Genomic DNA, 21,869 nt, shown 5'->3' with positions numbered 1-21,869 from the left:
CTAAATAATCATGAATCAGAAATAACTAAACGTGCTTTAGAACTGCAGAACTACTAATACAATTACATGTAGGGAATTCTTCGTATCATTATTATAGATTTATGTATAAGCCTACCTCAAAGCGAGCACTAGGCAGCAGCAGCAGCAGTCATATGATGTTTCTGTGTGACAGTGAACGCCTCTCTGAGCGGGGCTGATCATGTCTCGGCGGGTGGAGGCTGGACAGTCCGATCGGACAGAGGAGGAGGAGGAGGACAAGTCAGCGCTCACACAATACGGTAAGTTTGAGATTAAGAACAAAACCTGCTCTAAATAACGCGAACGACCTCAATCCTTCAAAGATACCCCATCTGCGGTGATCAGCAGCGCGTTTAAAGATGTTACTCCAACTTTTTACTACACCTTTTCATTAAGTCGCGGTCTTTTTACAACAGAAGCAGGTAGAGTTCTTGTATCCTTTTTAAAGTAGCGAAGTAAAGTTTATCCGGATAAAGTGTGTGAGTGGCAGATACTGTAGTATCCAAGGACAAATGAGTTCATGTTAAGTACCTAGAATGACAAAGTAAGAACGACCCAATGAAACGTTAGAAGCTCTTATTACGCATGAACATGGCAGGTTGTAGAAAACCCACCAATGGGACAATTTGCTGTCTTTTTTTTTTTAAACCAAGTCATTTAACTTTTACTTAACATCAGCTGAGCAGTCGATTTAAGGGGAATTGAAGGGGGCTGGTCAATTTAAACTAACAGGACAAAGCAGCGGAGTGCTGTTTTTTCTACAACCTGGCAACCAAAAGTAGTTTATGACTGATAGGTGATTGGTGAAAGTTACTGTTTAGTTAGTCTAAGTTCAAACATCGCAATGAACTGAGGCTGGACTGGCTGAAAAATGAACATTTTTAATGTGTTTCTCTCTTTTTTCTGATTTTGTGGTGCTTATAAATCCCTTAAAACTATTATTATTATCATGATTATTTTCCATAACATTGATAGTTAACTAAATCAGCACATTTTGGAATAGTTAAAGGAAAAGATATACGCACAATAAAGCCATGTAGAGTGAAATAAAAATATATATATTATTGCCTACAATATATTGGGGTCACAAATGACCTCACCGGGTCACTTCTGTAAAAGTGTTGGTCATTCGAGGGTTATTTGGAGTGGCAGCATGCTAAGGATGGGGCTCGTAGGAAGACACCATACTGTCTTCTATTGTGTTTGTGTGTTACAGCCTCACAGTAGTGTGTTTGTTGACAAACATTTTCCTCAAGTGTCATACGACGGAGCGGATGACGACACCTCTCCACCTCAGCCAGTTGTAGTCGTCATGCAGTTGGCTCAGCTCGGGCTGTACAATAGTACGCTGTCATTAGCACACAGAAAGAGCTGTTTTCATTGCACAGCAATATCAGGCACTCACCAGCATCCATTTATTGTGTCTTTATGTGCAGCTGTGGGAGGAGCTCCTTCGATGTCTGTCCTTACGTTCCCTCTTAAGCTCCAACCCTGCTCCAGTGTTTTGTAAACAGATGATAAGGCCTGACCAACCTGAAGCATCGGTTTTCAATTCACTCTCCCGTGCAGTCTCCCTCTTGGTGTCATTTTTAACATACCTGTCTGTGCGTGTTACCACCAGTTTATCTCCAGAGGGGTTGGGATGGAGTCTCACAGGCCGAGCGGTTCTCCAGACATCAGGACACAGAGGGGCTACATGCTGGAGCACAGTCACAGGGGCAGCCAGGACAACTCGTTTGGAGTGAGGATTCAGGTTCAAGGGATTAAAGGTCAACCCTATGTGGTTCTGAACAGTTCAAGCCAGGACAGCAACAGGGACGTTTCTGTCATCACTCACCAGGCAGGGTACAACCCGGGTATGGCGCGAAGGTCCATGGATGACAGACAGCTATCACCTGAGCCACAGAAGATGGTTAACTCCCCCGTGTTTAATTATCAGAAACGCCCAGAGATCATGAGATCCTACAGCCCTGAAAATAATAAACTGAGCCCGGGGTTTCCTTCACAAACAGCCTCAAACAAACCGACTACCAACGTGACCAAACCCAGGATCCCTCTGCCTGCTGAGGGCCCAGGAGAAGACCCTGCTGAGTTGACCCAGAACAAGGCGCCTCCATCTGGTGGACAAATTTCTCCAAGGTCCCCAAACTTAGTGGAGACCGACTCCATCATTTCTGTAGGGAAACTAATAAGCCAGTTTAACAGCAACCAACGGAGGGGAAGAGGCCCGAGGAACAGGCTGAACCTCGAGGAGTGTCGTCGGTCACGCAGCGTGGACAGCAGTCGAACCTCTGAATCCTCCTCGCCCTCCCCTTCAGCTAGCAGGAACTCGTCTCTGAAGGGCGGGATGTACCCTCCTGGATCGGCCAGGGCTCGACTCCTCAGTGGAGAAGTCAACTTAAAGCCACCAAGCAACAAAGATACGACCGCCAAAGGGCTTCACAGAGCAGAGAAAGCATCAAGCGGTGACCGGGCTGATGAATCTGATGAAAGAGATGCACAGGTACAGGCTTTTGTTTTAGGGCAAAGTTGTCATTTGAAAGATCAGATTTATTTGCCGTATGTTCCCTAATCAGGTCACTCCCGATCTTCTGAAAGGACAGCAAGAGCTCTCAGTAGATCCAGCCGAAGACACGACGAAACAAATGCTGTTCACTTACCTGAAGGCTGGGTAAGTCCCCCCAAGCTTTCGGCACTTTACTTTAAAGGGGCAAACAGACATTTTAGGAACTATAGAGCATATATTTGATTTCTTGCAAATGGGTTGAATTACGGTGTTTGCCTATACCTTAAATAAGAGACTCCAACAGGAAAGGCAGCTTGATTTGTATTGTTAGCGTTTAAGCACACACTGTAAACTTGGAGGAGCAGCGAGCAAGGCTTTGTGCAAACAGTTACAAAGAACAGTGACCGGCACCTCTAAAGTTCAGCGTTTTCAATTTTGTTTGTTTAAAGTGCACAAAAGCAAAAGTTTAGAAATGTCAGATGACAGTGTTCTGGATTACTTTATAGGCTGTCACATTATTAGCTCTCTGAAGTCTAGCAAACAGGATATGACCTGTTGTGAGATTTAGACCCTTTTTAAAATAAATTATTAGCAATAACAAAGGAATTTTACTGAAATAAAAGTATAATATAGTTTCCCCTTTTTTCTTTTTCCTTAAAAAACAATTTAATTGACTTGGTCTCATTCTATATTCCCCCCCCTGCTCATCCACACCTCACCTGCAATGCCCCACATACTTCCTTACCAGTATATCCGTATATCAGACTCAAAATAGAGGAGTTGTGCACTAATGTGAACACGTGCGGTGGAGATGTTTGTGCTTTACAGACGATCTGGCAACATGGTTAACATTGCACAAACAGTACATACAATACTTATAAATCATAAACTCTGAAGGATGTAGACTTTATCTATACATTTTCCATGAGAAACAGCTTGTTTGAGCTTGAGATCAGATAAGCAAGTGGTCCGGGTGATGGGGGCAGTTGTCTAGGCTCCATCTAAAATATGTAATATCTTCCATAACGGCTCTGCTGTTACTCTAAACTATCTTAATAAACAAGTTTTGTTTCCTGTTTTCAACCTAATTTCCAATAAAAAACCAATCGAACAAAAACAAGTTATATTTGTTGTGTATAACATTGTCTCATTTTTCATAATAGTATATTCAGTACTCCCTGTTGGTCTAGTGGTGAGTGTGTGGTTGAGATCAGGCAGTGCAGTCTGATACGGGGAGCTGCTCCAGATGTGTGTTCTCAAGTCAGGAATGTAGAGCACGACCATGTTTTTACTGATAAAATATCTGCTGCACTTGGAAAGTTTGAAACATCTACCAGTGCCTGTTTGGTGCAATTTATTTACAAAAAAATGCTGAATTATGTGTTGTACCCCTAAGAGAGGTCAAGTGAACAATGTTTTATTTCTGCATACCAAAGCTACTTGACATCACGCTCAGAGGAGGTCCTGCCCTGCCGCAACCAGATCAAGTTTCATCTTTTCATCGGTGTTGTTACTGTGTTTGCTAAATATTTTTTCTTGCTGCCCAGAACGACTGATGACGACTCCACCACCCATAGAAAGGTCCACCTGCTCTTTCGGAGGATCAACAAGCTCAAATGGAGAACTGCTGCCAATGTGGAGCAGGAGGAGAAAGTCAGTGTTGGCATGAGATGTTCGTCAGGGCAGCTCACTCTCCAATGTGATTTATTGTGTTTGTCTGAAACTGCTTATATTATTGCAATGTTTTGCTTTTAGGACTACGAAGAGGCGATAAAGCTCCTGCGGGAGAAACAGGCAGAGCTGGAGAAAGAAGTGTTGGAACTGAGGCAAAGACTAGACGCTGAGATGAAGGTGTAGTGTAGCCCCATCCTGCTGAGTCACCTCCAAACAGCTCACTTCCTCTTCCTGTGACTGACAATGTCCCTGTCTGTTGTTGTTCTTTTCCTGCAGAATGAAATGACTTTAGCCAAAGCCTGTGAGAAGGCGAGGACAGAGAAGAAGAAACTTCAGGAAGAGCTGATAAAAAGCCAAGCTGAGCTCAGCCAACTCAGGGACAAGCTGGGAGAAGTTGAGGCAGAACTTCAGTTTACCAAAGAGGAGTAAGGCTGTGACCTTCAGGTCATTCACCAAAGCTTTAAAGTAAAGCTCTGCCTAGTGATTCAGTTTAATTTGGTTTTAATTATTTAGTGCCAAATCACAACAAATGCCTTAGTGCACTTTATATTGTAAGGTGAAGACACAATAATCAGTCAGCCCCCTAACAGCAAGCACTTGGCAACAGTGGGAAGGAAGAACACCCCTTTAAAAGGAAGAAACCTCCTGCAGAACCAGGCTCAGGGCGGGGCAGCCATCTGACACTAAAGTCAAACTAGACTCGCCAAGCCTGAATGTGTCATGTTTCTGCAGTTTAGGTGAAGCACTCCATATACAAACCGACTGTTGGGATTTAAATGGTCAGGTCCAAGTCCAAGTGCTACTGGTCATGAAAGAGCCCAGCACGTGCATTTTAAAATAAAAATGATACTGCACAGCCTGCTGATCTGGAGGATTTGTTGCTTTTTGACGGAACTAGTACTGCTGCCATATTACAAAGTGCTTTTGATCTTCTAAACTAAGCAAAAAGACAAATTAGTATTTTTCCCACTGGAAAAAAACTCAACAACATTATTTTAATGAAATCCTGAGATACAGAACTTTAACTCAATGCTGTTTTTCAGGGTCTTCGTGTAAGCCTCTGCTCATGCTCTCTGGTCACTTGAGTGCACTCTGATGTATGATTGGATGAAGGGCATTGAACTGAAAGCAGTTAGTTGAATACACTTTTGGTTTAGTGGTAGTTTGTTTCAAAAGTGAAGATTCCTGTTTTTCAGTCTATTCCAGTTAAGCAGCTTTTTGCAGCATTTAAGGAGAATAAGCGAGCTCCTGTCTTTGATATGAAATATGAATCTGTTCTCGTATGTTGCCAGGGTGGCTCAAATGAAGGCTGAGAAAGAGAGAGCTAAAGCAGAGATGCAGGACCTTCAGCAGCAGCTCTCAGAGATGCACGACGAGCTGGACCGAGCAAAGAAAGCAGAGGTGATAAATGAAGAGAAAGAAGTCCTTCTGCAGGTAAATGAAAGCCCGCGAGCCAAAATATAGCAGATGTAAAGCAGCTTTTTCCCTTAAATATATATTTGTGATGGTGAATTTGACAGGATTTATCCCAGCTGCATGCAGAATTTCAGGAGATGCTACAGGTGAAGGAAGAGCAGGAGGACTTGCTGCATCGCAGAGAAAGGGAGCTCAGTGCCCTGAAGGGAGCACTTAAAGAGGAGGTGGAGACTCAGGATATATACACCTCTGCTCTGAAGGAGGAGCACGAACAGGAGCTTCAGAAGCTGCTCGGGCACTTGGAGCTGGTTAAAGAGGTACCAGGAAACATACCTCCATTTGCTCTGATCTATCACACCCCTGTGTCACGTCATATTTCGATGTTGATCTCACACTTTGCTTTCGCCCTGTCTCTCAGAGCAATGCTCTGCTCTGCCAGAAGAAGCTCGAGGCGGAGGAGGAGAGCGGTGCAGCTAAGGTGCAACTGAAGGAGCTGAGCCAGGAGAGAGATCAGCTGAGAGGGAAGGTGCAAGAGCTTAACAACAAGTTGGAGCAGCTGAATCAGGTGATCCAGGAGTACAAAACCACAGAAAGACAGTTGGAGCAGAGATCAAAGCAGCTTGAGGTGAGGAAAGGGGTGCAAATGTAGGGAGATAAATGTCAAATTTTCAGTTTGTTCAGTTTTCTTTTGCTTCATGCCGTTTCAGAGGGAAAAGCAACAGGTTGAGGAAATGCTGGACGATGTGAGGAGGAATGAAGAAGAGATGTGTCAGTCTAACAAGTCGCTGCTCACTCGCTTGGAAGACGTGCAGGTATCAAGGAAATAAGGTTGAGCGGGAGAAAAATGGAGCACACTTCATCATGTCTACTATATCATATTATTTCATGAGCATCATAGCTATGCTCTTGAAATGAATTCTTTACTCTGGGTTTTCTTCTGACAGGGTAAACTAGCCAAATTGAACCATGAGCACAGAGACCTGAAAGAGAAGCTCAGGGAGGAGAAGAAGCAAGTGGAGGAGCTGTGGAAGACAAAAACTGAGCTGGAAGATGAGAGAAGGCTGCAGGACAGGGCCATGGAGCAACTGCAGAGGAAGGTGAGAGGGGGACATAAACTATTCTTTTAAGGCCTTCCAAAAAAATTCTGTGTGTTCTTGGAGCCAAATGAGGCCTGAAAGTCTGCTATCTTAACCCTGAAGCCATGAGATCACCAGAAACAGCTGTTAAGTCTCGTGCTTGCATAACTTCTTTCATCTCCTACACTGTAAAAAGAATAACCCTATTCAAATTAAAAAAAAATGATGTCCAGTTGTCACATCCAAAATATTTGGCTTTATAGAATCCAAATTGAGTCACTTGATATGACCTGATACTTTTATGTTGATATAAACAATATTACTAGACTTGACTGAAACTTTAAATTTTGCATTGATCCAAATTGATTTTTTTACATAGAACCATATTTTAATTATTGAACCAAGCTAATATATTGAAATTTAACCAACCTAATGTATTCACATCGAACCAAATTAACATGAACTAATATGTTTGTGTTGAAGCCAGGTAATTGATTTACATATATTCAAACTATATTTTTTACATTTCATTTCAGTTCAAAAATGCTCTGCATTTCCTATAAAAAACAAGACAGTTGGCCAACCAATTATTTCAAAATTATTTATTGTTCCAAACCATTTTAACTATAATCAATAGAGAGGATTAGTAATATACAGATTTAGTGCTACGGCAGAAATGATTAGAGAAATGTTTGTTTTATAAAACCTGCAATCTTTTGAAAACCAGTATAAAACCTGCAATCTTTTGAAAACCAGTATAAAACCTGCAACCTGTCTAAAACTGGCATAAAACCATTATAAAAACTCTTTTTAAACCAATTTGCAAGTACTCAAAAATGTTTATATGTGCACTGTGCCTGTACAATGTAAAAAAAAAAAAAAAAATCTACACATGTATCAATGAAATCAACTTAAATCTCCCTTTCAAATGGGTGTTCTTATAAATTTTGAATGTAGAATACCACTGCAGGCCAACCAAGCAAAATAACCAAGCACACATGCACATGCATGTGCACATACACATGCACACATGCATGCAAACACACTACTGTGCAGTGTTAAGTTCACAATTAAGTTTGCGAATCTTAGAGGTCATCTTGTTAAAGTCAAGCTCCATCATAATCTTTTGAAGAGCCTCAAAGGTGAACCTGAATCCTCGTGGATATTCCATATTAAGAGCATAACAGAGTCCAAAGACCATTGCCACTCCAGCTGCCACAGAAGGCAACTCATTCAGGACTTCCACACCATCAATGATTATCCCGATGTCTCGAGGCTGATGTAGGAGGCTTGAGTTGTCCCTGAAGACGAAGAGTGCCATGGTGGTACTCTGCAGCTCTTCCTCAGCTTCATCTTTCTGGGATATCTTGAGGTAAAATATGGAACAAAATGTACAAGTGAAGAACTGAAGTCTGGCACACCTGATAAATCTTTGACCATAATAAACTACTATTTTGATAGTTGTTTGGTCACAGACTATTAGAACAATTATTTGACTAATCAGATTGTGAATTGCATAATCATTAAATTAAATCAATGGTGGAACATTTTCATAAATGTTCCACAAAGCCCAAGAAAAAAAAAAGAAAACAGTACAGAACCCTAAGATATTAACTTGATGAGTTGATTAATCGTTGCTGTCCTACATTAATCACTGCATTTAATAGCAGAGTTGTCAAATTTACATCAAGAGACTGCATCTCATGTAGAGACAGAACAGATATGGACATACCATGTATTCTTTTATCAAGTCCTCAACACATCAGCAAGGTGAATGAGAGGATAATGAGGGAGAGTCTAGATTATTATGAAATGTTTAAAAAGGATGTGCAGTGTAAATGCAAAATGATACCTGTTCAGATTAAATGAAAATGTATGCTTCAGCCATGGAATGGATGGAGCGATCTGTGGTTCTGAAAGCATACAGAAAAAAAAGAATAATGTTACTTCTCTATAAAACACATTACACAGAAAAACCAAGAAATACGTAACATGACATACCAAACAGTCTACAGACCAGCCATTAGCGACTAAGTTTGGCATAGGGTCAATTTTTTGCTGTTAAAATTAAAATTTCTTCAGAAAATGCACATTTTTCCGAGCCGCGCCTGAAAGTCAATTGAAGGAATTAGTCTTATGTCATTGATCTTATATGCTGGCTTGTTATTTCTGTCTCTAAATCATGCACATTAATAATTATCTTTTGCGCTCGGTGTACACACACATAACACACAGATATTTATATGAAGAGAGACAAACGTGCGCGCACAAACACAAGCTTGTGTCTAGAAACCGCGCGCTCACCAGAAAAATTCAAACGAAGCGGAGCACGGAGTTATACTATGAATGTTATGAACTATGAACTTATGCTAGCTAGCTTTATCCACCACCGATGCATCGTGGTAACGCTAGCTAGTTAGGCAAAAAGCCGTTTTTTTACCAGTATACTAACTTGTATTCCCGACTGTGATGGTCGGTTTCTGGTAACCAGTTCTAACGTTGCGCAGGATAGCTAGCTAGCTTATAGCTAGCAGCTACAATCATGCAAAAATTAGGGGTGGCTGTCGACCCAGCTTAAATGGGGTTATTTTCTGCAATTTTGGCAATACAAATTATAAAAGCTTTTGTAACACACTTGGCTTTACTTACGTTTATTTTCAGATGAAATTAATCAAAGATGTGACATGATGTTTCCAGCAGCCATGCAGAATAAAAATGGGTCCCGGTCTATTTCTGGTGGGCGTGTTCAAGTGCAAATCACTTTGACTCAAATTAAAGATATTATCTGTTCAACATGAAAAGAAATATATGTTTTGAGAGAAATCAAAAACTTTGCGTTGTGTCCTTTGTACAGATATTTAGTTTCATCCAAATCAAAAGTGGTATTTTAAAATGCAAAAAGAAAGGGTTTCACAATCAAATCAATGATTTTATTCTGTTTTGAATGGCACTTATTAGATTGAATGAATGACTGCATGTTAGACTTTTTTCAGTGTATGTCTCGCTTATCTGAGCTCTTTGTTTATCTGCACGGGTAGATGAATGGCATCATAGAGGAGTGTGAGGCGTCCACAGATGTGCTTCAGAACCAGGTCGATGAGGCCAAAGAAAAGAGTCAGAGGGACTTGGCCGAGCTGCGGAGACAGCTGCAGGAAAAGGGAGCAGAGCTGGAGAAATCCAGACAGGCAGCCAAAAAACTGCAGGAAGAGGTGTGGTGCTCACCGTCTCCCTGATTCATCAGCATGAATTAGTCTTAGTCACCAAAAGAAAAATAAGAGTATGAGAACATGCACGTTTTGTATGATTTTGAATAAAAGTGGTCAGACTCTACGGATTATGTGTTGTCTGTAGAAGTGTCTGCTTTACTGCTCAGCACCGGACATTGCATGTTGCTTTGTGTTTAACCTTTGAGCTGTTTTCTTGTTCAGCTGTTTCCTCTGGAGGAGGATCTGCGGAGGTGTCGCAGGGAGCAGCAGGAGGCCCAGCTGAGGGGCCGGCAGCTGGAGCAGAAGGTGGAGGAGCTGGAGGAGAGGAATGTTGCCGCGATGGACGAGCGAGAGCGCCAGGTCAAACTCATGGAGGTAAAAACATCTCTGAACCTCCAGCTTGTCAAACTCAAAATGCAGCGGTGGTTACCACTGTTACCTCACAGCAAGAAGGTTGTGGGTTCAATTGCTCCATCAGGCTTTTCGGTGTGGAGTTTGCATGTTTTCTGGTTTTCCAAAGGCATGCATTTTTAGGGGCCTGGTTAACTGGTGAATTTGAATAGTTTCCTGTCTCTCTGTGTTAGTCCTGTGACAGACTGTTAACGTGTCCAGGGTGTACCCCGCCTCTCACCCCATGGTGGCTGAGATAGGCTCCAGCACCTCCTGTGTCATTTTATTGGATAAGCAAAAACATATGGATGGATTGATGGTTTACCTTCTGAAACAATATAATTACATTCGGATGGTAACAGAAACAAAATAACCTGTTCCTACCCCATTTTTTATTTTATTTTACTCCGTCCACACGTACACGGGTATTTTTGAAAACGGAAATTTTCCGTTTTCGTTTTAAAAAATAATCCCGTCCACACGTAAAGGCAGAAATGAAGGAAAACGCTGCTAGGAACATGCCAAAGCAGCAGGTGGCGCTATATTCCTAACCGTGTAGAAATGTTGGCCAATCAGAAGTCTAGAAGCCTCGGTGGGAAAAAGTAAACAAAGCTGGGGCATAGAAGCAGAACCGAGTCGTATGTGTGGAGGGACAGTAACTGTGTGTATATGTAAGCATTTAAACACTGCAGAGACTACAATTAACAGTATTGTAGAAATTCATTTCACCGAAACAATAACGTGGCGCACACTGTGACGTCAGAAAAGGCGCACATCTTTGACGCTGCGTTTGTCCACACGTAAATGCAAAAACGGAGTTTTAGAAAATATCCACCCTGGCCGGAGTTTTTTAAAATCTCCGTTTTCAGTGACAAAAAACGCCGTTTACGTGTGGACGAAAGGTGCAAACGCATAGAAAAATCTGCGTTTTCAAAAATACCCGGGTACGTGTGGACATAGCCCAAGTGAACACAAGACTGTTGGTAACACTTTGGCTACTTCCACACTAATGCGCTTTCATTTGAAAACGCATCGTTTTCTCTCCGTTTTGGCCTCCCGTCTACAAGGCGTTTTCCCCGAAGGAAAACGCAGCGTTTTGAAAATGAATAAATTTGAAGACGGTGCTTTCGCGTCGCAGTGTGGACAGCGAAAAATGAGACCTTGGAAAACAATGACGCATTTTAGTCATGTGATGCAGTCATGTGACCAATTAAACAAAGATAGCGGAGGGCAGCAGTTGTTTTGTTTGCTCTCAATTTCGACAGCCCTATTCAAGATTAATATCAGTTTGTACATGCTTCAGATAGCTTTTCTTCAAATTTGTTAATTCTCACTCGCTTTTGCAACTTTGTACTTTTGTGTTACTCGCAGCAACAAGTCCACCTCATCGGTAATCCATTTAAAAACTTGACCTTTCAAAGAGCCGGAAAGTAAATATGCGGCAGACAGAAATCAGGCAGGCCGAATCGTCTTGCGTTTCACGCATGCGCAGTACTGGAACGTAAGTGTTTTCGGCCGTTTCAATGTGGACGCACAACTCTATCCGGGCTAGTGTGGACGTAGCCTTTATTTCACCTTAGTTAATATACTTATTTGTTAAAAATATTTTACATTAAACATTGTAACAAATTGAGCTTAATTGTATCTCCAAACTAGCCAAGGAGTGGAAGTCCTTTTAGTCAGCTGTTATCATCCGTAATAGAATTTCATATAGTCACAGTATTTAAGTTGTTTTAGTCTGGATACTGTTCTGCTGCCCGTGCAAGCCACTTTGCAACCCACCTATTGCCCACCCCCTCCTTTTCCTGTTATTTCTAACTCATTCAGTGGCCTGCCTGCTGTTATTTATGTCTGCAGTGTTCTTTACTGTTCTTGCTGTTGCTCTTTCCACACCAGAGTTTCCAGATATGAGGGGAAAGGTGCTGAGGTTCCCAGGGCAGAATTAGAGAAAAAAATGACTGCAGATGGAAAAACAATCCTGTAATCACTTAAGTGTCTGTCTTACAGTGTCTGCTCATTTACCTACATCCCTATGGGTGCAGAAAGGGAAAGGTTAAAATGAAGCATTGTTAAACTGTCTTTTCCAGGTGCTTGCCTCTTGTTTATACAGACCTGGAGCGAGACTTTTTACTAAAATTTGTGTGGCTGCATTAATAAAACCAAGTAATACAAAAGTATCTCAGAGTTCACTGTAGATCTAATCCTCCAGTTTAAGCTTAAAGATGAAAATCTACCCACATGGTTAGATGGCAACAGTAATATTCCCAGCTATAACACGTGTAAGAGCGTGCAGTCACACACGTAATGTTTACCTGTTCCTCTGCGTGTATTTGCACTGTCACCTGTACCTGCTCTGGGTGAGGAGAAGTTCACTGGAAACAGCGTCTCGCAGCTCAGCCCTGTTTGTCTTGCCGATGCAAAAACATTACACAGTGATACCAGCGTGCGCACTGTTGACACTTTGTATCAACCGAGGAAGAGCGTATTTACTGTTGAAAGTTATCAGACCTGTCCGACCGTTCTCAGAAACCTTCTTCTACCTACCCCCACCCCCCACACACACACATCCACTGCTAACGCAAGCAGAGTTTAACATAATAGCAAAGCGGGTTTTTTTGTGCATTTTTCCTGAAGGCTTCCTTGTATAATGTTACCCAATACCCTCGTCTAATCTGAGTCAGCTTTCTAACCACATTCTCCAGAGATAAATATCTCATGTCCCCTGTGCTTCCAGCGTGCAATTTAAATGAAGTCGATGATGGTTTGAAGCATCTTTTCATTCATTTCCTCTCCTCTCAGGAGCGCATCAGCCACCTGGAAGAAGACCTTTGTGATGAGCGCGGCAGTGCTGACCGCTTGATGGAGCGATTAGACAAAACCAAGGAGCAGGCAGGTTTACTCCCTTGTTGTCTTTGCTGTTTTTTTGTGTGTGTGTTTTTTTTTCCAGATGAAGCTCACATTTTGCATTTTTCTAATGCTCATGAATTTCCCTCCACAAAAACAACAACCTACCAGTGATAGATTTATTGCCTGTCTCAATTTTGGGCCCTCAGCTCTGTTTTGATCATAAACAGATGTTGAGCTGAGAGCTCAGATTTCTCTGCAAACACCCAAAGCTGCTGATGTTTCTGAGCTGCGCGTAAAACAAGTTTGTTTTGTTGTTTCGTCTGGTCATTAATCATGCTTCTTCACCGCTTCCTCATCTTCAGTGTGCTTTTAATGCTGGCCTACGTTTAGGGGAGCAAAGTAGTACACAGTAGGTGACACAAAATGCTCTTTTGGTTAAACTACTAAGCCCCCCACCCCCACTCCCTGCTCCCCCAAAAAACAGCTAACTATTGTGAGCAAGTATTCACACTCCCTCCTCTGGGCCTCTGGATGTTATTAGTGAGGAGAGGCTTTAGATCTGATGTGTCCGCTCAGACCGGACTGAATTTCCTCTGTTTTTATGGAAACCTTTTATTTAAACTGAAAGTTTGTAATAACACATGGTCTTGTTTGCAGTCAGTATTGAAGAGAATGCATGTGAACGGAAAGCAAGTTGTGAGGTTTAGTGTTAAAGGAGAACCCTTGTGCACATTTCTAGTGCCTTATATTCCTTTTAAATCAATGTTTCTTGCATTATTCAAAGGTTACCCTGCAATTTATACTTTGTCCTCCTCTCTTTAAGCGAACTTTCCTCTGATTGGCTGCCCATCACAAACAAAACGTTTGAACGGTAGGAGGTAGATGCGTCTGTCCTCACAGCCTCCGGGCAACTCTGTGCATCTGAGATGCCTTTGTGTCTCTAAGCAAGAATATCAATTTCTTTGACGTCACATTGAACCAACAGGGAAAAAAACACCTCAAACTGAGTGTTTAGAGAAAATAAGTAAAAGTCTACTTTCAGGGGGAAAACATATGAAGTACAAGCTCAGCAAATAATAAATTAGTAGTTCAGTGTCCATATGTCCCAGCTGTATTTCTTATGTGCGATGTTATGCAGTACATGTATAATGGATAATAAAAACTATGTTTCTCTCTGCATTAACAGATGGATCAGATGCGGAATGAACTGATGCAGGAGAGATCTGCCAGGCAGGATCTGGAGTGCGATAAGATAAGCCTGGAGAGGCAGGTAATTATCCCTAACCCCCCAACACCAGACAGCTAAACAGAGTGAAATCATTTCTGGAGAAAAAAAAATCTTAAGGTGGAGTCAATGTGATGCAAGAGACTGCTGCTGAAAAATGAGGGTTAAGATCCAAGTTAGATACTCAGCTCTTTTAAGCTTTTGCTTTTAAATAATAACCAAAATCAAGTGAAATACTCATGTAAATGCATGTGGAATAAAATCAGCATGGCGTTCAAATTGTAAGATTCATGTTCAATATCAGCATTGATGTTAATGGTGTTAATGGAAACCTGCTCAAAGGTGCCCTGCAGAGTTTTTTTTTTAAATTTCTTGTAAAGATACAAAAAGGTTCAGCTTACTCTCAGCATTGCTCACCAAACTGTATTGCTTACATGCTTGAGGGTTAACAACTGTGCAAAGTTTTGCAAAGCTTGTTTTTTCCTACTTTGTTTAATAGACCATTGCCTCCCCCCTTTGGATCCGTGGAATAACAACCTCAAGCTCTTACATTCTTGTGCAAGAAGCAAACAAAACTGCGACCACCCTGAGAAACTACTGCTTCATGTTGCTATTACAGATTTTTTTTTTTTTTTTAAAAAGCTAAAATTCTTCATCGTATTCTCTCTGGCAGAATAAGGACCTTAAAAGCAGAGTGGCTCATCTGGAAGGTTCACAGAAGAGCAACCAGGACTCACTCGTCTCCAAGCTCAACATCCGCATCCAGGAGCTGGAGGAGAGGTTGCAAGGAGAAGAGAAGTGAGCAAACACACAGCAAAAAGTGACCTTACTTTAACAACTTCTCATCAGTTTTAGACATTAATATGGATTAAGGCTGTATGGATCAGTGCAACTACAGAAACTCAGATTCTTGGTCCTGGCTCTCAGTGAGTGGTGGACCCATTTATCACTTGGTTGTAAGAAAAATCATCTCTGGTCTGCACACTAGGAGTGTGTTAAGTTACACAAAGCTGGAGGAAAAAACAGGCACATGATCCCTTGTTGCTTTTGCTCTCAGGGACAACAACAACTTACAACAAGTGAACCGCAGGCTGGAGCGCAAGCTGAAGGAGATGAAAATGCAGGGAGACGAGGAGCGCCTCAACCTGCAGAGCCAGACGGACCAGGTCGACACATCTTTAACCACGAATAAAACCTTGTTACGATGTTCTCTTCAGCAGGCGACTCGACTCGTGATTCTTTATCTCGTTTTTCCCCGAACTCTGCAGCTGACTCAGAGGCTAAAGACGGCGAAGAGGCAGATGGACGAGGCGGAGGAGGAGATCGAGCGTCTGGAACACGCTAAAAAGAAGTTGCAGAGAGAGCTGGATGAGCAGATGGAGGCCAACGAGCAGCTTCACAGCCAGCTGAGTGCAGTGCGGAATGAGATGAGGTGATCGATCGCTCTCTGCCTTTAACATGCCGCTGCACTAAATCACGTCATCACCATCATTTAATGTTTTTGCTTCAACAGGCGGAAGAAGAAGGCCACTCCCCTCACTAAGGTCGCAGAGGACGATGTGAACGACTTAGACGACCTGGGATCTGACTGACCCGCGCTTAAAAAGAATTCAATCTGGAATTTAATGTCACTGTGAACATTTCACAATTGAGTAAAATGTCATTAACAACTCAGGTGTGACTTCCACCTTGAGCTGCATGGCACCTTGCCAATGCTGACCTCTTGTGGTGATATTTATAACTGCATTATCAGACCAACTTGATTATTCTTAATCTCTAATTTATTCTGTTGGTGTATTAATGAATATGACGTGGCGTGAACGTTCTTAAGATAATAACTAAATGCACTAAAATGCTTTTTTCAACATTCACCAGTGTATATACGCCTCCAGACACTGAAATAAATACAGCTGTGTGACATTTCTGTCAGTCTGAGACTTTGACTTTGAACAAAAAAATGAGAGAAAGCTTAGTTTAAATGTAAAAACAACACAAAACTCGTCTGCTGGTAACCCTCAGCTATGAAACTCTGTCAGAATGGTAGTTGTACGAATGGATCAATGGCCTGCTCTTAATGGCTGAGGCTGTGCAGAGGTGGAGATGTGACTCTAATGAGCTCCAGGGATTCAAAGCGCCTGACAGTTTTGACATCTGTTGGCACGGCGATACATGGAAGTACAAAACAAGAGAAGCATGAGGCAACACTGTGCTCTAAAACATGGAATATTTAAGGAATTTCTGGCAGAATTCCTGGGAACGTTTGTCTTGGTTGTAAGTATTCTTTTCTTTTAGAATGAAACTATTTTTTTTCTCAGAAATCAAACATTGCATCTGCTCGCTTTAGAAGTTCCTGTAATTCCTTCAGCTGATTTGATTGCTTTATTTCAGTTTGATTAATGATATGTTCCTCTCTGTCAGCTGTTTGGCTGCGGCTCCGTCGCTCAGACCGTCCTCAGTCGAAACACCCTGGGCGAACCCCTCACCGTCCACATCGGCTTCTCTGTAGGCCTGATGATGGCAGCGTATGTGGCCGGTGGAGTTTCAGGTAAATGCCGCTTTTAATGTTGCTCTTATTTAGTTAATTCTTTATTTCTGCTGACATAAAGTTGGCCTCAGATGGGCTGCAAGACCCCGATTAGCTCTGCTTAATTTATGCATGGCCAGCAGAGCTGACACACTTGTGAAGAAAATCAAAAGTAAAAAGTTTTAACATTGTAGTTGTTAAAAGTTTGTTTAGCGTTCTATCTTAACCTCTTAATTTATAGTCAATACAAACCGTCTCTGCCAGAACATATAAAACAATCTGACACGACTCTCTTGTACGTGCTGCTGTAATAAAAACATTGATACTCATGAGGCATGCAGCTTGTAGTATTAAATCTTTATGGCTTCCTGTCCGGCCATGTGCCACCTCCCCCAGCTCCGGCATCAACAGGAAGGTGCCAGCTCTCTGTCCAGATCCACCAAATGTGTACTGACCATTGATTTATTAACACAGCCTCTCTGGGGTCGTACATAACCCTGGGCACTAAATGTCCTGCAAACTGCATTGATCATAGGCTACGTTCATCTGTCTATAGCAGAGACCAGACTCAGTCCCAGTGAGAATGCTTACTTCATGTGAGCAGGGGTTTGAATTGAATTAAATCAAACCCCCACCCATAGTATTTCATGAAGAGATATAACAGGCAGGTTTCTCATATATATATATATATATATATATAAAAACTACCTGGCCTTATTAAAAATAACAACAGAATCTTTTTTGTTTTTTTGAGGTAGTGACCTTTATTCTGCCTCTAAAAAAACAAACCGTGAACCGCCCTGGGGGGCTGCTCCCCTGCTGTTGCCTCTTGTAAATGTGACAGCCTCACTAATGATGGAGAGGATATCATGCCAGCCACCCACACATACACACACACACACACACTGCACCCCTCTTTTACTCTGTGCTTTGTCCTCTCTCCCAGGGGGCCATGTGAACCCCGCTGTGTCTTTGGCCATGGTAATTTTGGGCAAACTGAAGATCTGGAAGTTTCCTTTCTACGTCATCGCTCAGTTTCTTGGTGCTTTTGCAGGAGCTGCTGCAGTCTTTGGATTATACTATGGTGAAGCCTCCTTTGCATATGTATATAAAGCCATAACAAGTGTTATGTAAAGAAGTGATTAAGTGCACAACACTCAGCTGCCGCTGTGAGAATATTTTAACCCTGGGTTTGACTGCACAAGATAGAAATGGATCCCTGTGACTTGTTGCAGTTATGTCAGATGTCTCTTTGTGCTCCTCACAGATGCCTTCATGGACTTCACCAGTGGGATTCTGTCAGTGACGGGTATCAATGCAACGGGCCACATTTTTGCCTCATACCCCGGCAGACACCTGTCAGTCCTCGGCGGCTTCATTGATCAGGCAAGCTCTAGTCGCGGTGAACCACTGACCTCCGCTCTCTTTCTGCCTCTAAATACTGTAAAGTCTGGCCAATGTGGCTAATGCAGAATCGATCGGCCTATTTAGTCTGAGAACACCCCCTTTTCGGCTCACTTTTGGCCCTAATGTCCATTTCCTGGTACTCTGCAGAAGGTCACATTTACTTAACGCCATTTCCAGTCTGTTTATTTGTTGCAGCAATACAAAATTAACACGTCTGCTTGTGTTTCCAAAGATGGTGGAAACCACAGCAGGTAAAGCGCTGCGATAAGTCTGCTTAGTGCGATTGTGTTTATGCAAATGTTATTTTCATTCTCATGCTCAGAGGTCAAGTACGATTTGAGTCAGAGTGAATCATCTGCACAGGGATCAGAGTTAAGACGTTGCAAATGTGATTTAAATGCACCCAGATCACTATACACATTAACTGGACATGTTTTATTAATTTGTATTCAGATGTTTTCAGTTAGAAAATTATAGTTATTTTATAATAGAAGTTTGAAGAAATTCACATGATGGCATATTATATGACTGTGAAGTAAACAAATAGCTTAGTTACTTCAAATTGCACAAAAATCCCTCAAATAAATGACATGAAATGAGTTAATGAATATATTAATATGTGCACTGGTCCGCGTTATAGAACATTAAACAAAGAAACAATATATAAACAATATATATCTAATATATCAAATAAAAACTACAGCTGAGTTGTGCTCAGCGTTTAGACTGTATCCATGGCTTATGTCTTTATTATGATGTGCGTTGTGAATTTAATAGTCTGATGGCAGATGGGTAAAAGCTGTCACTGGGAAACTGCTGCTCCATGTAGTATATTATTGTAATTGGGATGTTACCAGCGTTTATCAAAGCTACACAGCCAAACTCATCCATTAATCAGAGGTTTGCTGTTCCTCTCTCGAAGGTGGTGGGAACAGGTATGCTGGTTTTGTGCATTCTTGCTATCATCGACGGCGGAAACATCGGAGCTCCTAAAGGCGTCGAGCCGCTGGCCATCGGCCTGATCATCATGGCCATCGGCGTGTCCATGGGGCTGAACTGTGGCTACCCCCTGAACCCAGCCAGAGACCTGGGACCCAGACTGTTCACAGCTGTGGCAGGATGGGGGATGGAGGTCTTCAGGTAGGTGGAGTCGAATCACATATAGATGATTATATGATGATGATGGGTGGGCAGTTTGGCCATTAGGTGAAAAAGTTCTGAAGGATAGATCATTAATGTATACAAAGAAACTATGCATCACATACTAAATGTACACTTATGTAGTAACTTTATTTGATGATCTCTTACTTACAAAATAATTTTGCAGTTATAAACATGTGGACACATTCTGTGAAATGAAAATGTAAATACAGACATATCTCCCTGCCTCTCTTCAAATCTTTCATTGAGCTATTTATCGAAGTGAGCCCGTGCTGGTGACACGTGTTACATAGTGTCACATGCGCTCGACAGATGCAGTCGATGCTTGTGCATGATCCGATGGAGGCACCGGCGATCAACAGCTGCCTCTTTTTTCTCCCACTGGTGTTTTTGACTCTTCCTTCCTGTTTCCCTTTTCTCTGCACGCAGCACCGCAGACAACTGGTGGTGGATCCCAGTGGCGGGACCGATGGTGGGGGGAGTGGTCGCGGCTGTCATATACTACCTGTTCATTGAGCTGCACCACCCCCACGTCGAGCACGAGAAGCCCCAGGAGGAAGAGGAGGAGGACGAGGAAGACGAAGAGGATGATGACAGCAGTCTGAAGGACAAATATGAGATGATCACGATGAGTTAAGAAGACTTTCACCTTCAGGACTGAGCGCTTTTACTGTCAGTCAGATGAACACCAGCGCAGCTTCCATCTGTAAGGACAGGATCCATGTGTCAGTGTCATCTCATTGGTAGCTGTATAGGCTGTAGTTATACTTCAAGCTTTTTTCAGCCCGATACACCACCAAAGACTTCCATGGGTCTAAATAAAAATAAAATATATTTGGAAATGTTCTGAAAACACAGAATAACTTTTGCTCGATTGCCTGTTGTTGCATTTTTCATAAACTCATGGAAATCTCAGTCCTGTGTATTTGAGATCATTACATAAATATTAGCAGCATATGTGTTGTAAATACCATTTTGTATATACAAAAAAATTCTCCTTTTTTGCATATACTAAAAATAGAATATTAGTTCTGCATGCTTGCAAGTTCCCTGTTACATTTCTTTGTGTTTTTCTCAGTGGTTGTCGTGATATTTGCGTATTAACTTCAAACTTTTTGTGCTTGTTTTGACTTTTTGCAAAACTCTCTTACTCACTTTTGTTTGTCGACATTAAAGTTTCTACAAGTTGCAACTTCTCCTAAGATTTTTCTCTTCACCGCTCTGCTGCATTTGTAATAGAAAACTGCACATCAACCTAAAATGAGATGCTCAGTTGATGTAAACATTCTCATACGAGCAGTTTGTAAATTGCTCCACAGACGAAGTATGTCCTGTAGAATGTCATCGCTCCAGCTAATGTCCCCAATGCAGATGAAGGAGCTGAGACTCAGTGGGTTGTCTGATTTTACTTCCACCAGGAACCTCAGGTGGCAACTTCAACGCTGCAGAATTGTTAGAAAAGTCAAATATGATGGGATGATAAGACTTAAAAGTGAGAAGCTTCATCATTGTTTCATCTGGGGGATTCTCACCTTTGAGTTAAAATAAGAATACCAAAAGAATTATTTTAATAATATGGATTGAATTCTAGTTCTGATAATGTTCAAGAAAACCCATGTTAAATAAGAGCTGTGAAGTGGAGAAAAACTTGTTCCAAGTTCTCTAACTTGACGAGTGCTCCTGTATAACATGTGGAAAAGAAGCTATAAAATTTGAGAATAATTTAACATCCAAACAGGATAAATTTAATTCAAAGTCTCCGTTAGCTCAGTTAGCCATGCTTTTTTTTAAGGTTTTCCAAAATAAAAAAGAAAAGTAGTAAGCTAGTAGTAAGCAGCTGTAGCACAAACATGTTGTTGGGCTACCTGCTTCATTCCTTCAGCATTCCAAGAATAGTTAGAAGTGAGTCAGATTTAATGTTAAGTTCCATTATATTGAAAAAATATTTTGGATATTTCCAACAGAAATCGGTGTAAATTTAGGCCCTTATATCTCAGAGTCTCGGTACGTGCCTCTTAAATCTAGCAGAGTAAAAGCACACAGGCATATGAAACAAGTACAAGTAACTCAAAACTCTGTGAGTAAATGGATCATTATTTACAGTCCATATGGCTTCATACAGCAGTTCAACAGTAACACTAGCAGAGAGACAGCAACAATCAGGGGACAAACAAATACTAATACTAAATTAGCTGATATATAATCTTATTCTAAGCTGGGGAGCAGCTACAGAGGACAGAGTGGGCAGTTTGTAGACGGACATGAAGATACATGTGCAGGTACATGTGATTCTTGCTTCTTGTCTTTCATCCCTTTTTCAGGCTTTGAATAATGTGGGGTGACGGTAAAAGAACTGGGTCTGGGGATTTTCCATGTACACAAGTAACCAAGACTAATGACTAAACCCCTCAGACTGACT

General features: G+C 41.7%; 2 protein-coding genes and 1 long non-coding RNA gene across 6 annotated transcripts; 2 read left to right on the top strand and 1 right to left on the bottom strand.

Moving 5' to 3' along the window:
• The first annotated feature begins 165 nt into the window (after positions 1-165).
• Positions 166-16,264, top strand: LOC308391550 (cingulin-like protein 1). 4 transcript variants are annotated; one of them, XM_080874188.1, is made up of 19 exons: positions 166-278; positions 1,640-2,521; positions 2,595-2,689; positions 4,072-4,177; positions 4,280-4,375; positions 4,475-4,623; positions 5,491-5,632; positions 5,731-5,931; positions 6,033-6,239; positions 6,322-6,426; positions 6,559-6,711; positions 9,729-9,899; positions 10,119-10,271; positions 13,086-13,175; positions 14,320-14,403; positions 15,032-15,156; positions 15,416-15,524; positions 15,627-15,790; positions 15,872-16,264. In XM_080874188.1, the coding sequence occupies exons 2-19, from the start codon at positions 1,661-1,663 to the stop codon at positions 15,948-15,950; spliced, it is 3,090 nt and encodes a 1,029-aa protein (XP_080730314.1). In that variant the 5' UTR covers positions 166-278; positions 1,640-1,660; the 3' UTR covers positions 15,951-16,264. The 4 variants fall into 4 exon arrangements, with proteins under 4 accessions (XP_080730314.1, XP_080730311.1, XP_080730312.1 ...); XM_080874185.1 differs by having other exon boundaries at positions 5,719-5,931; positions 15,872-16,262; XM_080874186.1 differs by having other exon boundaries at positions 212-278; positions 1,455-2,521; positions 5,719-5,931; positions 15,872-16,262.
• Positions 7,278-9,720, bottom strand: LOC308391552. Its single transcript, XR_013970653.1, has 3 exons — positions 9,340-9,720; positions 8,543-8,603; positions 7,278-8,056 (listed from the first exon to the last, which is right to left on the bottom strand). It is a non-coding gene; the product is annotated as an uncharacterized lncRNA (long non-coding RNA).
• A 185-nt stretch (positions 16,265-16,449) lies between the features above and the next one.
• Positions 16,450-20,631, top strand: aqp9a (aquaporin 9a). Its single transcript, XM_080874189.1, has 6 exons — positions 16,450-16,629; positions 16,777-16,903; positions 17,829-17,966; positions 18,150-18,268; positions 19,212-19,429; positions 19,880-20,631. Exons 1-6 carry the CDS (start codon positions 16,528-16,530, stop codon positions 20,085-20,087), a joined length of 912 nt encoding a protein of 303 aa, XP_080730315.1. The 5' UTR covers positions 16,450-16,527; the 3' UTR covers positions 20,088-20,631.
• Positions 20,632-21,869: the final 1,238 nt, after the last annotated feature.

The sequence above is a fragment of the Rhamphochromis sp. 'chilingali' genome (assembly GCF_963969265.1).
Source record: "Rhamphochromis sp. 'chilingali' genome assembly, chromosome: 2".
NCBI lineage: Eukaryota > Metazoa > Chordata > Actinopteri > Cichliformes > Cichlidae > Rhamphochromis > Rhamphochromis sp. 'chilingali'.
Note: the sequence above shows the minus strand (reverse complement) of the source record. Positions and strands in the feature narration are given on the sequence as shown.

Coding starts and splice junctions, on each gene's coding strand:
- aqp9a (XM_080874189.1), top strand. CDS start 16,528: ATGGAAGTACAAAACAAGAGAAGCATGAGGCAACACTGTGCTCTAAAA. Junction 17,967..18,149: donor AGTCTTTGGATTATACTATG/GTGAAGCCTCCT, acceptor TGCTCCTCACAG/ATGCCTTCATGGACTTCACC. Junction 19,430..19,879: donor TGGGGGATGGAGGTCTTCAG/GTAGGTGGAGTC, acceptor CTCTGCACGCAG/CACCGCAGACAACTGGTGGT.
- LOC308391550 (XM_080874185.1), top strand. CDS start 1,661: ATGGAGTCTCACAGGCCGAGCGGTTCTCCAGACATCAGGACACAGAGG. Junction 5,932..6,032: donor ACTTGGAGCTGGTTAAAGAG/GTACCAGGAAAC, acceptor CCTGTCTCTCAG/AGCAATGCTCTGCTCTGCCA. Junction 9,900..10,118: donor CCAAAAAACTGCAGGAAGAG/GTGTGGTGCTCA, acceptor TTTCTTGTTCAG/CTGTTTCCTCTGGAGGAGGA.